The 18,393-nt window shown below is 35.9% G+C and overlaps 1 protein-coding gene across 1 annotated transcript in view; it reads left to right on the top strand.

The window, feature by feature from the left end:
• PHF14 (PHD finger protein 14) overlaps positions 1-18,393 on the top strand; it is a 170,642-nt gene that overhangs the window by 24,737 nt on the left and 127,512 nt on the right. The window contains 4 exon segments of the mRNA XM_009461174.2: positions 2,723-2,882; positions 10,637-10,748; positions 13,014-13,151; positions 15,047-15,193. Coding sequence (XP_009459449.2) covers positions 2,723-2,882; positions 10,637-10,748; positions 13,014-13,151; positions 15,047-15,193 — 557 coding nt within the window.

The raw sequence follows: 18,393 nt of genomic DNA, 5'->3' as shown, positions 1-18,393 counted from the left end.
GCTCCTGTACATAACTGGCATCTTAATGTGAAATGACATCGTCATTGTGTTATCTGTCATTCTTTGAATCAGGACAAATATATTTTGTCATTGCTTATGTTATTTTGCTGTTTTTGAATCATGAAAGTTTTATTACTTAAAAATTGAGTTGCTAGTAATGTTTTGCTTTACAATATATTTTTGGCCTGCAAGGAACTTTCACTGCTAGATTTTTTAAAGGAATTTAATTGTCTTCATATACATATTGATTTTTGGTTTCAAAACCACACACAACGTTTGTCATCTTACTTATAGAGTGTAGCTTTACAGACATTTAATGAATACAGCTGTTCACAGATTTGTATTATCTATATGGATATTACATTGATGAAATATGATCTCTCCTTTGGTTTCTGTTGTCACTTAACAACCCAAAAGCAGCAAATGACTCTTTATAGCAAACATAAGAAAAATTCTGGGTTAAAATACTTGTGTATCCTTAGCAAAAAATACAGCTTAACAAGAGGTTTCTAATGAATTCTGGGACTTAGCTCTTCATGTTAAGTATTATTAGATCGAATTTAAACTTCAGCTGTTGGGTCCCAAGACTTGAGAAGAAATTTTTAAAGTATTACTGCTTCTATAGTGTTAGGTAATTTTTAATAAGTACATTTAGGAAAATGTTAATATGTTAAGAAGTCTGTAGGAATTATAAAAAGCTTAATTATTCATCAGCTTTATGATAGCAATGGGCTATGTGTTTGTACATCAATGTAATTGCTTAAAAGTAGCTTTCCTGGCACGTATTCAAGATTGTGGTGTTAGAACTTAAAAAATGACTTTCTGGAATACTACTTAAAGCTGGTACCACATTATAAAGAAAATGGAGTTACCTTATGTGTGAGCTATATGATATTTTATATACCTAATGAAACTTGTCTGTGAATGTACTTCTGCGCATTACTAATCCTTTGATTCTGGAATACTTCTATAATGAAAAGAAACATTCTGGCTTCTTATTTTAATTCTTAATGATGAACCTCATTCTGTAGTGTAAAACTATATTTCTTAAACAGTTCCTACAGCGTTACTGCTTTTTCCTGAATGTAGTTTTAGTCTATTATGTGGAGCTCTGTGTCTGTCACAAGGGGAGTTAGAACATGTTGCTGTTTTATTACAGTCAGTGGGTAATGAACCAAAGTAACAAATCATGTTGCTATTTAATTGCAGAATTCAATAATTTAACTGTTTTGCAAGCACAAATGTTGATTTGATCACTGGTTTTGACAAATAGCTGAATTTAATCTTTTAGTAAAGTCTCTTCTGTGTTTTAAGTGTTGACAATGAAATCATATTTTTCTCTTACTGAATAACAGATAAATGTTCAAAATGTGGCATATGCAGAAATACGGTTTTGTGGTGATAAGCTTTAAGATTTTCCTTTTTGTCATTTGCAGTAGTAACAATACTACTCTTATTCTTGTGCAAAATTTAAATAACAAGCTTCTAAATCACTTTAAAAATACTGTTTTCCTAAATTTGTAGTGATTAAGCATGCATAGACACCTTAACAGTCATAAAGAATACAGTGGATAAAACAAAGAAGAATGGAGAAACTGAATAATTGAGTTTAGTCATGATTTAAAACCGGGTAAAAATGAGAATGGTGATTGATGAAGTATATTAATTTTTTTTAAGCAGTCGGGTGCCTCAAAAGTGTCAATCTGTGCTCTGCAAACTATACTTTGGTTTAGAAGTTATAGAAGGTATCTTAAGCTCAGTCCTACTACCCCTAAAGTATGCAACTAGTGTTTTTTATTTCATGTGTATATTCTCTTGTAGTTGATTTGGATGCTGAATGCAAAGTGGAAAAGTGGAGTGCATATTTGGTGACTGGATACTACTGGCATAATGAACCTCTAAAAAAAACCCCAAAACACCTCCCCCCACCAAATAATGTTGATTTTCAGATTAGGGAGAAGGAGAAGGATAGGAATATCCAAGAGAAGCCTGCAGGTGCTCACAAATCTGCGATCTGACCCATGATACACGTGGATTCTTCGCTTAGTGCTAGCATTCAAGAAGCAATGTTATAATTTGGATTAGACTGTTGATCCAACTGAAAGCAGACTTCAGAGGTTACGTGGGAAGATAGGTAGCTCAGCATAAGCACTACACCTGCTACACTGGAGGAGAGGAGTGGGATATGATATACAGGATCTTGTAGGGTAACAATAAAGGAATGAAGAACCGTTCTTGTAAATATCTCCATAAAATAGTGTAATTGATCAGTGTTCTATTGGGATTTTAAAAATTTTCCTTAACTTATTGCATTTAACTTGAAATATATTTCTTTATTTGAAAAAATACTTTGAGTTTTTCTCAGTTTTTGTTCTTGCTTTAAGTCTTGTTTTCTTACTTTCCTTGTTAATGGATAGTCTGGAAGAACACCAAACATTGCTAAAAGAATAAAGCAAACCAGCCTTTTTCTTCTTGTTTGTCAGTTGTAATCTAAGACAGTCACATAAAATAGATGACTTCTTAGAATTAGGGTCTCTTTAAAATGTAAATTTTGCACTAAAGATAATCTTTGCAAAAGTATTGTAAGCTTTCTTGGGACTTACAGTATCATTCCTCTGAATGTATATGTGTGTATGTTTCCTGCTGAAATCATAACTGACAACTGTCTCATTTTACAGTTGTCTTTTCTTATATTGGTCTTCCATTTTTTGTGTGTGTGTAGGTTGCTATGGTGTTGATGGAGAGAGTGACTCTATCATGAGCTCAGCTTCAGAAAATTCCACAGAGCCTTGGTTTTGTGATGCATGCAAATGTGGTGTCACACCTAGTTGTGAATTGTGTCCTAACCAGGATGGGATCTTCAAGGAGACTGATGCAGGCAGGTAAGACTGAAGAAGTGATGTTTTGAATTTGATGTCATCTTACATTTAAAAAATTGCGTTTTGCCTTAGTCTGCTCCTATAGGAGACAGTGTCATAAATTAAACTTTGTTGTTCTCACTCTCTGTTGTTCTCTGTGTTTGTCTCTCTCACCTCACTTTTGAGTTGGGTGCTCTTTGGACGGTCGATCACCTAATTTTTTGTGTGCTCTAAATATTCTTCATGCCCATAGTAATGTTAGGAAGATGTTGCCTTAAGGTGAATTTGAGCATGAAGATCTATGGACTTATGAGAAAAAGATGTACCTGGGTGAAACAAAGATCACCATTAACTTCAGTGACTGATAAATCCTTTTCTTCAGTATGAAGTCACCATATATTGTTAAATGTATATAGATGTCTTACTGGATATACTAGAAGACCTTTCCTTATTCCCTTGAACTACTTGTGTGATGCATCTTTTTTTAACAGAAAAACATACTAGTGAAGGTGATGGGAGTCTTGAAAAAGAAACTTTTTTGTTTGTTTGTGTCAGGAATGCAGTTTACATTTAAACAAAAAGGTTCCCTGTGTAGGGGAAGTTAATATCCCATAAAATCTTACTCAGTATTCAGACATCTGCAAGGATAATGGCATGAAAGACTTCTCACACTTAACCAGGGTCTTGAATGATTGACAGCAGGGACTGGGGATCAGAAACATAAGAAAAATTGTGTAGTTGGTTTGGGTTTGCTCAAGCTTGGAGGTTGCAGTGAGAAAAGCAGGGTTTGAGTCCATTGAGCCTCACTGCTGGATAGTAGTATTATGTTCTAGTAAGAACAGGTTCTGGGGCTGGTCACAGTGGTTCTCTGGTGGTCACTGAGCTCGTAGTGTTTGGTGTCTGCTGTCAATTTCTGTAGAGTTTGAGCATGTGTTCTGCTAGTTTAATCAACCGCCAGAAAGCTGCATTTTATGCCTTGCTAGTATTGTGCTTTGTTCATGATTAATCCTGAAGAGTAGCAAAACACTGAAGTGCTCTTCTTTAGTTAGTAATGCCACGAAAAAGAATGATAAGGTCTGCAGCAGAGGAGGAAAACACCTTCCAGACTTTGTGTCATATTAGACTGGGAGAAGTATGTGGCCATTGGGAAAGTCAAAGCATGTGCTTCATTTCAAGGAAGGTAGACTTTATCCTTTCTGTAGTATTCTGCTTCATGCAAGGTAATGTCACTGCAACCTTGTACAAACTCTGCTCAAGTCCTGACTGAAGTATGACGGAAGTGGGAGGACAACTCCATGCTTCTTTTTAGGAGAGCTAAGGACCGAGTGTCACTGATGTGAGATAATGGAAAAAAATAGCAAAATTATATTTAAGTTGTGCTAAAGGTATTCAGGCAGACTTAGTATATTATAATTATTTTGAATGATGAGAATTAATTATTTTCTTCGTTTTTGGGACTATGCTTCACTTCTGATAATTTCCAGCCAGAGATGGGCTTTTTAGGAAGGACTTCAGGTCTAATTAGAAAGTAAGCGGATTAATTCTCATGTGATGTCTTCCATTACTGTCACATTTGGAAAATAAATTAAGATGTAGATATTAGCGGTAACTCATTTTCTGTAATAAAGGAGAGGGCAGGATTATCAGTGATGTCTGATTTATGGCCAGTGTTACTGTTTTTTGGTGGGTGGGGTTTTTTGCGGGAGGCGGTTGTTTTGTTTTGGTTTTTTAGACCATGACAGTTAAGTTCTTCTTCCATACATTTTACAGTTACATGAATTGCAGGTGTGTGGTAATAGACAAAGCTTTCAGATGCTGGGCCTGTCATAAGCTTTTCATTGATCATGTTAACATGGGAAGGCATTAATTAGTTGGTAAGGCTGGTCAGAGGAAAGAGAAGCTTTCTTAATCCTGTTTGAATGTATCTGTTTTAGATGTAGGAATATAAAAGTCTGAAGACATATCTTACTGATGATGATGGATGAGCTGGAAAGAATCCAGTTAAATATTCAGTATTAGTACAAATACTTTAAGTACTCTGAAATTCAGAAAAGTCAACGTGTTACTGTAAAACCTTTTGTGTTTTTTAATATGAATTCGTAGACACATTATGATTTACACTTAGCTATATATTGTAGAACAACATCTTTTGTACTAGCAAATCGCAAAATATAACAATGTCCTTGCGCTTTCTTCCCCTGCTGGTTTGTAGTGGTCTTCATGGTTTTTCCTACTCATTGTGAAGAGGTCCCTAGTTAGACTTGCACAAACTCTGGGAAGTGAGTTAAAATGAAGTAAAAAGTTTAATCTTATTTGTGTTAGTAAGCTTTTGTATATGTTATCACATAAGTCTACAGCTGTCTTCTAATGTGTGCATAAGCATATCCATATCTGCCTTTTTTTTCCCAGTTCTTTGGTGTTTGCTATATTTTTTTTTTCTTTTTACTTTCTGGCCTTACACAGACTTTACTGTTGCTAATACTGTAACAATCTGGTCCTGCCATCATTACAAGCTCAGCAGAGCTCAGGATGATGTTTTGGAAAACCTTTTTTGACATACTGTGTGGTCTGTCTTCAGGAAAGTAAATACGGTATTAAAATGTACTAAGTTGATTCAGGTTGTGTGGATTAAATTGTGCATGCCCTTGCATTTCTCCCTTAGTTTGTATTTTTTTCCTGATAGCAAAAACAATTTAGTTTGTGTTGGGAATAAAGAGATAACAAGGGTATTCATAACACTGAACTTTGACCATTGGATGCGGATGCTAGCAATAACCTTTGGAGGCATCTGCCTTTCTCCACTGAATATACATTGAGCTCAGCTTCTCAGTCTGTAGCTTGGATGCATTTTGAAGATATGCATACAGCATGTAAAAGGAATCTTTTTTTCCTTCATGTCTTCTACATGCATCTTATAAATGGGAAACAATGAAAGTAGAAGTAAATACCGTGCTATTAAAAAAAAAAAAAGTTATACAAGTGAGTCAGGATTTGTAGTGAATAATTTTGATCCCATAGAAGCAGTTGTGCTTCTTTTTAAATACTTTTGGGGTTCAGATGCTCAGTTTCTGGTTTCCTTAGGTTCAACAGTGTCTGTGCGTCTCCCTTATAACGCTGTTACACAATGAAACAAACTGTACTTCTCAGTTCTGTTTTCTATTTTAATAATAGTGCTGCTATATGGAAAAATGTTTTGAAAGACTGAAGTCAATTGTCTAACAGTTAGGAAATGTGAGAATCAATATCACCTGGCAAATTTTATTTCAGCCTTTTCATTCCTGTGTTTGGTAAGGCAGTTTAAGCACTATATATGTAATTTCCCATATAACCATAATAGAAACTACACTCAACATTTAAAAAATTGCTTAAATTTCCTTGTAAAATGGTAATATGCTTTTGGTTAATGTGGAAGTGTTTTCTCTGTGACACTGGTTCTCTGTGCAGAAGCACATGCCTGCTTTGGTGATTGTGGGCATTAACACATTACTTTATCATTGTTATTATTGTATTTTTACCTGCTAGATAATGTGATATGGCTATTGTGAATAAGTATAAGTTTATTCTCCCAGATGGATAGAGCTTATGCAGTATAAAAACCAAATACTACCTACCATGTGAAAATTCCTGTGCTCTCTTTCGTTCTATCATTTATTTATAAATTTGAATTCTCAAGGGTAATGGGGCACTAAGGGGAGGGTCTTGGAGCAGGCAATGTCCATTATGTTTTCATTGTAATTGGTAAATTGCAACCCGATTCAGTTCTTTTCTTGAAATATGAGCAAAGAGAGACTACTGAATAACAGAATCCTGTAACTCACCATTGCTCTCCATCCCCTTACCACCTTTTTAAAAGAAATTCTTCATATGCATTGGTGCTGGAAATTACACAAAGGCGAGACCAAACCTATTCAGTTTCTCTTCATAATCAAGTTGGAATAATTTCTCTGTTCCTATGTGAAAGGTGAATCATTAGAATAATGAGGTGTTTAATTTCTCAGCTGAAGCCTTTTCACATTAACCTCTCATTTTCACAAGCATAAATGTGAATTTATGAAATTTTATTTCTCAAAATGCTATTATCCAAGAATATGAATTCTGTCCTTGTTTCGGTATGGAGTTTTTCTTCTTCCCTAATCAACATCTGTCATCATTGCTCCAAGCTAAATGGATGGTAAAGTAACAAGGAAGATTATTCTTCTTTGATTACCCAATTTGTCTTAATTACAAGCTTCTAAAACATGTGCAGCTAAACAAATGAGCAGGAAAACATTTAGAACTGGTATTAAAAGAAGCTGAAATTGCTTCAGCTGTAAACTTGACTGACTTGTGTATGTTTTTTAATAAAGATTCAGGTCTGAGTTCGCATATAGGTCGTTAAAGAAATGAGGCACTTGTGTGCCAATCACACTGAAATGGCAGCTTAAATCTGTAATACTGTAATACTTGGGTGACATGTACTAAAACATTTTGAGAAGGTCAGTATGAAGCAAGCAGCCAGCTGTTGGGTTTATCATAGATAAACTCCTACAGAGTGCAGCAGCATTTAATACACCAGTGGAGCATGAAAAAACTGTGCAAATTAAATTGAGAAGCAGCTGCTTGTAGAAGATGTGTATCTTTATATTGAACTTTGGAGGGTACGTTTAGGAGGCTGTATTAAAACTTACTATCAAAAATCTCCAACCAGAACCTTGGATTTTTCTTAAGAATAGTAATTGTGGAGATGTGTAACTTCTGTTTGTACAAATTTGTTTTATATAACACATCTTAAATCAATGGAAGGGTGTAGAAAAGAAATCTTACAGAATTCAGATGGTTTTTATTTACAAAGAAGCAGTCTCTTTATGTCAAGGTTACAGGTCTCATTCTGCATGTGGTATTTTGCTTTAAAAAATATTTTTATTCCTTTTGAAAACAAGTAGAGTACGCTCATTTAAATGAGGTATTTATTTTAGTAAATGCATAATATATACCAAAGTAGACATTCTTGCACACACATATGTGTTTTTTGTAGGAGAATATTTCGTAAAGGTATGGTAGTGATTTAGGCCAAACTGTAGCCAGTTCTGGATACAGCATGGAAGGGCAGAGATGGTACCAGGTGCTCCACTGCTCCCCTGCACGAATATCTTGTGCCTCTATTGCTTTTGTGGGGGGAGGCAATCAGAAGATGCACTTTTCATATAGTAATGAAAAGAATCTTACTTTTTGCATGTAACATTGTATTAAGTTAGGAGGTTGTGCTGGCATGCTGGAGTGTTTATACTGTAATAAAAACAGTGACGAGCTTTACTCCCTATCTGAGCAGCAAGAAGTTTGGCAGAACACTTGAGTATCTCAGCTTGTTCTCTGGCAGCTAGCATGCTGTCATATTTGTACCATGTTATTTAAAGACAAGGTTGTAACTCGTCTTTAAATTTTAAATTTTCTTTGAGTCTTCCAGTAGTTACAGTGCTGTGACCAAACCGCTTTGTGGATGTGGAGAACCCTAGTAAAATCCGTAAGGACAAAGCAATGCAGTTGTTGCATGTAAATGTGTATTTAGGATATACATTCTTCTCGTTGTTTTAAGTTTTCATGTTTTAAAGGGAATTTACCACTTAGCATCTCAAACCTGAGTGATTTAACAATAGGGGAAAAACTTGTTTTCAAATACACAGGTGAAAAGTCTTGTCAGATATGACACTATGAATCAGTCAGTGTTGTGCCTTATGTTAGATTTACTGAGAAATTTCTTGTACAGTGAAGTGAGTTAATGACTTCTAAGTGGTTTCTTACTGTTACTGGGATTTTTCTGTTATTTGTTGTTATCATGGACTGTTTTTGGGGAAAATGCTCAATAAACAGTCTGTCCACCAATTTTGTACATCGCAAGATCATTGTTTTCTTTTTAAAGACTTAAATGTATATGTATTTTTGAGCTTGCTACTGAACCTTTCATATCTTGCTTTTTTGGAATTTCTGTTTGGATCTTTGAGTCATATATAATTAACATGAAACTTAGTAATTCTGAGTATGATAAATTCCAGCATTGTAGGTCTAAGGACCACTGGTGAGAAACATGCTGATTTGGGAAACATGGGAAATCAGGGTTACCTGTAGCTCCTGATTAGTATAACCATCAGCTTCAGTATTTCTTTCATTTGTAGACAGCCAGTTAATAACAGGTTAATGAACATACTGTTTAAGTGCAGCTAAAACTAGGATCTTATTGCTCTGGTCCAATTTAATTTTTTTTTTATTGACACACAAAACAAAGAGGAGGGAGAAGAGACAGGCTAAACAGTGGTAGACGATTGGGAAAAAAGAGCATAGCAGCATGGATGCAGATTTAAGTAGGTGGTAACAGGTCTGTGCTGAACCCCTGGCATTTAGGGAGACTGGAAAACTGCAGTTTGTGGGTAATGAAAGAGGCAATGGAAGAAGTGTTTCTGGCAGCATCCTGGGTCTTGAACACAGGGAGTAGATTCTATGATTCTATTAGAACAGAACAGAAGTTTTAGTCTTCACTAGTGATATATTTACTGTTAAACGTTAATGACTGGGAAGATTGTAAAGTGCTGAATTAATGTACTTGCTAAGGGACAAACAAGATATTTCAGCTCAGTTACATCCAGAGTCTCTAGTTGCATCCCGTGTCATCTGGGAGCTCTTAGGTTGAAAGTGGTAAGCTGCACACCTCTGCAACTGTAAGGCTGTTTTCTTGAATATTTGAAGATAACAGAAAGTAGCAATTCTCACCTTCTGTCCGGACAGTTTGCTCCCACCTAGTGACTTAGCAAGGGGTAGCAAATACTTTCTGGAACTTTGATAAAACAGAAAGATTATTTTGGGGAGGATCACCTCGTTTTTTAGAGCAGTTTGTCTCAGTTGACTTGAGTTGTGCATGCTGTGTAGAACAGATTTTCAGTTTGTCACTAACTGGTGATTTGTGACGATGAAAGTTGGATCTTTTAGAAAGTGTTAATTATGAAAGAAGAAAATTGTTTTCTGATGCAAGGCTGTCTTTTGGTAACTGAGAGTTGCAGGAGATTATGAAGACGTTCGTCAAAGGCAGACTTGAGGCTGAAGCTGTTACCGTTGTGCTGTATTTAATTACTAGACACTGAGGTCTAGATTGATGCTGTCTCATTTTATGCCCCTCAGGGCTGAAGATTTAGACCTATGACCCTCCAGTTTGTTTATAGCCAGTGAAGAAGAGTACAGCTAAGTACGTGTATAACTGAATGCAGCTCCTATCCGTGTTGCTTGAAACTAGTTAGTTTTGGTGATACTAACAGGTGTAACTGTAACAATGCAAAGTCTGACTGATGCTGTGTTGTAGGTACTTCATAGCTATATGCCTAGAGCTCAGTGTTGCTGTAACTACTTGTATAATTTTATTCCTCCCCTTTCCACCCTCTGCCCCGCCATAAAAGTATCTGTCTGCCTTAGCTTTATAAGTAATATCAGACTCTTCATGTATGTTTCATGTTGCATAAAAAGTGGTATGGAGCCCCACGTAAGAGCCGTCAGAACAGAAAGGTGATGGTAGCCCAGCCCTTGATCCAGACAGACAGAGCAATCCCAGTGGCTCTGAAAAGCCTTACCCTGTAGTTCGGTGTGTGAGCAGCTGAACTCCAAATATGCATTCTCTCTCTGCTTCTAATGTACTTTCCTTCAAACACGTTTCTTCTAGCATCTGTAACATTTATAAGGCACTTTGAAATCTGCAAATGGTGAGTATATTATAGGAAGAAATGTTGATAACAGTAACCTAATTTTGTCTGCTGTTTTAGGTGGGTCCATATTGTTTGTGCCCTCTATGTTCCAGGAGTGGCATTTGGAGATATTGACAAACTGCGGCCAGTAACACTTACAGAAATGAATTATTCAAAGTACGGTGCCAAGGTAAGTTTAGAAGAGACGTGCTGCCAATGAGTAGCTTTATTTTACATTTTTACGTATAATAGAATAACGTATATCTTCCCAGCTTTATTTTTCTTGTTTATAGCAATTGCAGTGAGGTTCAGGACTAAAAATGAGGTGAAGTTTGTTCATGGTTGTTATACCATTGCTCCCTCTTTCTTTGTATTTTCCTTACATCTGTTATCCATAATTTCTGGCTTTGTTTTCCCCCTAATTTCCCTTATTCTTTATGCAGGTGCTAATTATTTTCTTTTAAAGTCAGTTAGTGGCAGATTGCCAAAATGTGGATGGAAAGTGAGGAGGATTTATGGGATATGAAATGGAGAAATGGAAGTTTAGGCTGATTAAGAAAGCGACAGATGTACATTTAGTAAGAATTACTTTAGATTCTATATAATTATAAGCTAGAATGCATACAAAAAGGTTGCTGCAAAGCAGTACTTAAAAAAACGCCGCAACAATATGGGGCCCTCAACTTGAACAGAAAAATGGCTCTAAAATTTAAATGGTTTTACATGTAAATGTTTTCAATCCAGATCAAAAGTGATCACGCACAAACCATCCAGGAAACCATTGCAATGGGCAGAGGACAGCACTCCGTAATTTGCTAAATACTGTTTCTGGAGCTAACGGGGACAGTGTGGAGAAGCCAAATCTATCAGGCTAATGTGAGGGAAGGTGTCTGTACTCCTGCTGTTCTAGTGCTTCATTTGTGCATAGTCAATTTCATTTTCTGGAATGTCAATCTGTCAAGTTGAATACTAAATGAAATTATATAGTACATTTTTAAAAATACATATAATATATAAAATAAATTAAAACACCTGGGATTGCCCATGTGCAACATACCTGTATCAGGAGCGTGTTCAGCATGGGCTTGCTTGAGGCATTTAGCATTGTTTAGAAATGTCCGTATAAAAAAAAAGTCGGAGGAAGCTCCCAAAACCCTACAAACTGTTGTTGCAATGAATCATGATTTTACTTTTTTTTATTAACATGAGTGATGTATAGGAGCAGGGCTAAGAATTTGGTCATATTTTATTACTGTGAGTAAGGTGAAAGTGAACTGCACAGATGAGGACTCATTGCTCTTGCACAGCTGTAAACAAACGCTGTTTGCTGTATCAGGTGTGGAAGTTACAGCTTGCTTAGCTAAACTTTCCCCTGCAAAACCAGTTTAATATAACATTTTTTCCCCCTTAATTTCTTATCTGTTACGTGTTGCTGTTGCACAGCTAAAGGGTGCCCCTTTAGGGTAGTGTATGCGGTGTTTTGAGATTCTTCAATCACTGAGTTTTCTTTGCCATTCCTTTCTGTTGTTTAACTTTCTGTATGGAGATATTTTCTGTAGGTGATGCACAGCTTTGCTCTGTATTCAGTGTGAGAGATTAAGAAATGCACACCTGTATAATTTTAGATCATCTTTATGCACTGGATAGCAGCACTGCTTAAGCAGCCCACGTTCCCATTTGCTTCTTCCTGGTTATGTGCTCATCACTCTAGTTTGCTGGCACAGCTGTTTCATAGAATCATAGAATCATTAAGGTTGGAAAAGGCCCTGAAGATCATCAAGTTTCATATGAATTTGTGGTGAAGCAGACTGAGGAACTGATCTGGCTGAAAAATAAGGGTTTTTTTTCCAGGTCACATTAGGGGATGTCAGTTTGCTGTGTTGCAAATGGCTGTGCCTAGAATGCATGCAGCCCTAGTGCAGTATTTAAGTGAATCACAACCTTCTTTACTGATATTTATGATTCTTGAGTATTTCTTTCTGCATTGTCACACAGTTGCTTCTCAGTCGTTGCGTATCAAAGGACATCTATGTAATTATCTATGGTCTTCAGTCATCCAGAGTGCTGTTCTTTTTTTTGTTTGTTTGTTAGTCCTCTGAACTTGTTGAACAGTTGAACATTTGCTGAACAGTAATGTTTTTTATGATGCCATACTTTTATATAAGTAATTGTGCATTAATTGCTTGGGTGGTGTTTAGTTGTTGCTCTAAACGGGAATAAAAGACATGGTGTTTTAAGCACTTTTCCGTTGCTAGTTGAAAATGAAATCAATAGTGGGGGTTGGGAAGGGGTGATGTTTTAAGTAGCGTCGGTTTTCAGCAGCATACTTGGTTTCTGTACCACACAGGAGTAAACCTACCTGTTTGGTTTTTATATGTAAGATGTAAATTATCAAATACTAGGCAAAACACACCTGAAATATTTAATGTGGCATTTTCCACTCTTCTTTATACAGGAATGCAGTTTTTGCGAAGATCCTCGTTTTGCCAGAACTGGTGTATGCATTAGTTGTGATGCTGGGATGTGCAGAGCTTATTTCCATGTGACCTGCGCTCAGAAGGAAGGCCTCCTCTCAGAAGCAGCAGCAGAAGAGGTAGCTATGGAAAGGATAGAATAAAAGAGTTGTATCGAAAGCTGTGAAGGTGACTTGAAATTGTGCCTTTTCTGCTCGCTAACCCTGAGCAAAGTTGCTGTAAATTGGTAGCAAGTCATAGGCTGAGTAAAGGGACTGTCCAGGGAGGGCTCTTTGTTCACCAAATTGTCCAACTGAGCACCTTTTGAAATGGCCTGGAAGAAGGGACAGAGAAGGTTAACACAGAAGTTGGCTTAACAGACTATCAGTCAATACAGACATGAATTCTAACCCTAATTCTTGAGCTTCACCTTGGTTGACATACTTACCTAGCTGTTTGTAGTATAGTAATCTCTGTTTCATGCCAAATAGGACTGTCTGGAGAAATTAACTACATTTCTAATGCCATTTTTTCATGCATGTTTTCCAGTATTTTCTTCAAATTGCAATGCAGGTTTATGACTTTCCTTGCGGTAACATTAATCTTAGGAATCAGAATGAAAAGCAAACATTTATAACCTACTGGTAACTTTTAAATATATGTTCTTACCAGTTTTCTTCCTGTAATATGATTAAAGCAATTAAGATTTGAAGCTCCTACTTCGGAATTCATTTTTACAGTATAAGTACTTTTAGGTTGCCAAATTTCATCCTGATATGTGTCATTTGGATTAAGTTCGTCATGTTCATAGCTGCACAATTTAACTTCTTACTGCTTTAGGAAGTACCACAGGTAACACAGAAACAAGCATTACTTGCATTATTGACACTGACACTTTTGTTTCTGAAAACAGCGGGCCACTAAATGATTCTTAAAGGTATAGCAAAATACTTTCTTCTGTGAGACTAATAAATAGGAAGATAGTACAATTACCTCATTGTTGTTATCCCTAATAAATTATGTGTAGCGTTGATTCTTCAAACACTCTAGAATTTCTTCTACGCATATGCATTTACTTGCCTTTCCACCTTAAAATTGTCTTACATGTTTTCTGTAACCAAAATATTTTTAATCAAGGCCTCACAGAATCTAATGTTAGGGTGCTGCTAATTTTTGGAAGTAAGTTGTCACACATTCTGAAAATCTAAATCAAAATAAAATATGTTTGTAAGGAAAGCCTGTGTAGATTTTATTGGTCTGTGGTTTATAGGTGGAGTAAAGGAAAATTTGATAGGCAAATTATTTATTAATATTTTTATTACTTTATGAAGGAAGACTGCTTTAAGTTCTCCTTAGTCTGTAGATTTATGATGATGTTTCCACACTTTTGAAAATGTGCTGGCAATGAAATATACTTCTCAAACCATATCTCCTCCTGGCTCAGATGTTTGTAAGTTTGCAAGTGCTAAAAGTTTCTATAAACTTATAGCCTTGATAATGTGCAGATCTGATGGAGTGCAGAATGAAAAATGGAAAAAAAAAAAAATCATCGGAGGTATGATAAGTCATGTGGGGGTATAGCCACCAAAAATATTTGGAAAATCGTTTGAGAAAACCAAATATATTGCCTTCTGTATTATTCAGAATTATTAATCCCTTGTAGGATATAATGCAAAAGATAACACAGAGAAGCAACAGGAAGTTAACAATACATGTTTGTTATATTTTAAATGGATTTGTACTTAGGAATTTCTTCTGGGAATGAGAAAATAGAGATTGAACAGTAGAGAGTTAAATAGTTAACGCATTTAAAAATGTTTAGGGTCATGCAATGAAAACAATGGAAAACCACTTTATATGGTAAATTACATCAACATGACAAAATTGATGTAGAAATACACATATTAGTTGTTTTTAAAAACATGCCTGTTTGAACATGTGAACTGATGCCAGATTGCTTGTGCTGTTCAGAGCCTTTTGGCCTTGTATGTCTTACTTTATTTTCGTTCCTTCCCCTTTGTTTTCTCTGAAACAGGATATAGCTGACCCTTTTTTTGCTTATTGTAAACAGCATGCGGACAGGTTAGACAGAAAATGGAAGCGGAAGAACTACTTGGCATTACAATCTTACTGTAAAATGTCCTTGCAGGAAAGAGAAAAACAGCTCTCGCCAGAAGCTCAGGTATTGTATTCGTGACACAAATGCGTCTGTATTAGTCACCTATGTTAAACAAGAAAGAAATTAAGAGGATGGAAATTGTTATTATAGTAGGAAATGAAATGTGAAATACATTGAGAGTACATGGTCATTTAACAAAGCAGTGAATTATTTGTAGGTTTTGGTGTCTAAGAACAATTCTCAATAAACTGATTATCAAATAGGGATATCTGCTTGTCTGAATTGAAAAATCTTATTTTGTTTGTTTTTTTGGCAGAAAGTTGGTAATTCCATTTTCATTATCATTCATAGATTTTATTTAACATTTTCTTCAAGATTCTTAACAAAAAAAGACAGCCAGACAAGAAGTGAGGTATAGTTCTATATCCAAGTTGAGTAAAAATCCACTTTTTTCCCTTAGTAATATCTTGAAGTATATCAAGAGTTTAGCTTGCCTAAAGTTTTTTCTTGGATCCTTTTTCACTTTTTGTAGGCCTAAACAGTATTCTATGTGCTGGGTTTTTTCATAGTAACGATTTCCTAGAAAAAAAAATTATGTAGGTACAGATACTGAGCCTGTGCTGCTGAGTGGGAGCTGTCTGAAAATCTTAGGCAAGGTTGTATCCCTGTCTAGTGGCAGATCCATGTAAAACTATTAGTTACTGCATAAGCTCAACCGATAAATGTCCTGTTGATATAAAGGTTTCAATCCCTCTGAGGGAATCCGTATACTTTGATATGTTTTAATGTGTGTACTTTACTATTTTTTCTGATGCTGAGGAATTTATAGCATACTTTGCTTTCACTGCTTAGGCTGAACTGCATTCTGTGCATACCTGTCATACCTATGTAGAAAAGCAGCTCGTCTGAATGAATCCTGCCTAATTTGTTGCAGAAAGTAGCAGAGGCTGTCAATAATGAATGGCAGTTATAGGAGAGAAATAACTACTTTTTTTTTCTGAAGGGAGAAGTGTAGTGTAATGATCAGAAAATAAATCTTTGTATCATCAAACTTTTTATTTAAAAAAAGTCATACCTTTCTAGTTCTTCAAAGATCTTTGAACAGGAGAAGGGAGTATTGATTTAAAATGACCAGCGTATTTGAGAATGAATATGATCAAACTCTATCATAGAAGAATTTTGAATAAAATATTTCTGTGGAGTATGTACGGAGCTTCATGTAGCTTGATTTAAAACTGGTTACATAATTCTTGCTGCATACACTGAGCTCTCAATTACGTGAAATGCACCTGTGTAGTGGAGAAATCACAATAATATGAATATTACCCAACATAATAGTAAGTACTGGTTGTGCAAAATCCGTTTGTCAGTTTGGGTCCAACAGGACTTATTAGCTCTCTTTTCAGGCATTTGTTATGCGGTGCTGATAATGCTGATAAGTTCCCAGCATTTCCCTCTCTTCCTCCTCTTTCCCCCAAACCAAGACCCTGCATGTTTTTTAATCTGAATTATTTGGATTAAATGTTTAGAGACTGAAAGAATGAATGCTGAAAACTGCAGGTGGAGTTACTTGACATGGTGTCATAGGCATATTGATACAGATGTGATAACTTGCATACATTTTGTAAAACCACTTGATTTTACTATTGATGGCTCTGGTGTTGTATGAATTTGCATTAGTATTGTGTGTGCGCGCCTGAGTTTGCATGGATGGAAACAGATTGGATGCTTGAAAAATACATTTCCATGTCCTGTTGTATGTATTGGGATTTTATGAAGTAATTGTTTGAGGGGTTTCTGTGCCTTTTTAGAAATGCAGAAGTGTAAGGTGTACTTAATACATACTAGAAATGTCTGACTAGGAAGTTGACAAAAAATGCATAGAAATTCACACTTTACCTTACCATATGTTATCTGCATGAGGAAGTTAAAATCACACCAGTAAATTCAACCATCTTTGTTAAATTAGGGTTTTGTCTGAGAAATAAGGAACTTGAGACAGCTTAAGTCTGGAAAAAAAAAGATTAAGAAGTAAATATATGTGTATATATATATATATATGTACATACAAAAGCTCACTTCCAGGGGAGTTTGTAGGCTTAAGTAAGGTTTACAAACATTGAGCTAACATAAAAAAGTATGCTATTGTACAAATAATTTATCTAGTATTGCAAAAGAGGATTTTTGAGGCACATGTTTGAAGGAGAAAAAATGGATATTTGGTGCTTTGTAGCCCAGGCAGGAATAACTGAGCAGGTGGTCTAGCAAGTCCTGTGGATCAAGAAAGTAAATCCTTCTAAAGAATATAATATATAAAGCTGTCTAGGAGTGTTATGGATTGTTGGAAGATGTTCTACATTGAAATACTTTTTTTTAGTATCAATAAAGGAAATGTACATTCCTTGAGTAAAGCATATACTTGAAAATTGCTTAAATCCATGTAACTTGAGTTCAGGATTCCATTTAGACATTAGTCCTTTTAATCTGTCACTTATTTCTGGAATAAAGCTCTGGGTATACAGTTGTATGACATCTTAAATTACCCCAAGGGTTTTAGAACTGAGCATGTAATCAGTGAAGAAGCATCTTAGCTGAGGAAGCTATAAACCATCCTTGGTCCTTCTAGTGGAGAATAAAGCAAGGCAGTGGCTTTAGGTAGATCTGTTGCTTTCTGCTGTGCGTCCAAGAAAAAAGCCCTTGGGGTCAGAGCTGGCCTGCAAGCCACATTTGCCATGTTTCTTAGTCATTAATGTTCAAGACCTCGTAAGGAAATGTGTGTTAAACTGTCTGTAATATTACCTTCAGCGATGCTATTTGTAATCAGACGTTCCTTAACGATAGCGTGTATATATATGCTTACTTTTTTGCTTTTGTCTCAGGAGTATCTCATACCATATGGTGGGGCAGTTGGATTAGTTTAGTTTCTTCTTTCTGCAGGCAAGTAAACAACTTCTAACTGATAGTCAGCTGGAGTTTTGCCTCTGAAGGTTTGTATGTTGATGTCATTTTCTGCTAGAATTGCCGCTACATAAAGTTCCCACAAGACAGCATTTTCCAGCTGTCAGTAACAACTTGATCTTCTGGGGTTGATCTCCCAGATGGTCACAAATATACAGATGTCATCAACAATATATATTGTGGTCTTCTCTTGCCTACTTCACTTCTGTTTGGATTGTGTTTTTGGCACATTATGATCAGCTAGTTTAACATTTATAAGGAGATATGGCATTGAGAAAGGAGTTCCTACGAAAGGATGTCAACTA

The sequence above is a fragment of the Nipponia nippon genome, unplaced genomic scaffold (assembly GCF_047370975.1).
Source record: "Nipponia nippon isolate SJK-2023a ecotype South Korea unplaced genomic scaffold, ASM4737097v1 scaffold_1, whole genome shotgun sequence".
NCBI lineage: Eukaryota > Metazoa > Chordata > Aves > Pelecaniformes > Threskiornithidae > Nipponia > Nipponia nippon.
The sequence above is the reverse complement of the archived record's forward strand: the minus strand, read 5'-3'. Positions and strand labels throughout refer to the sequence as shown.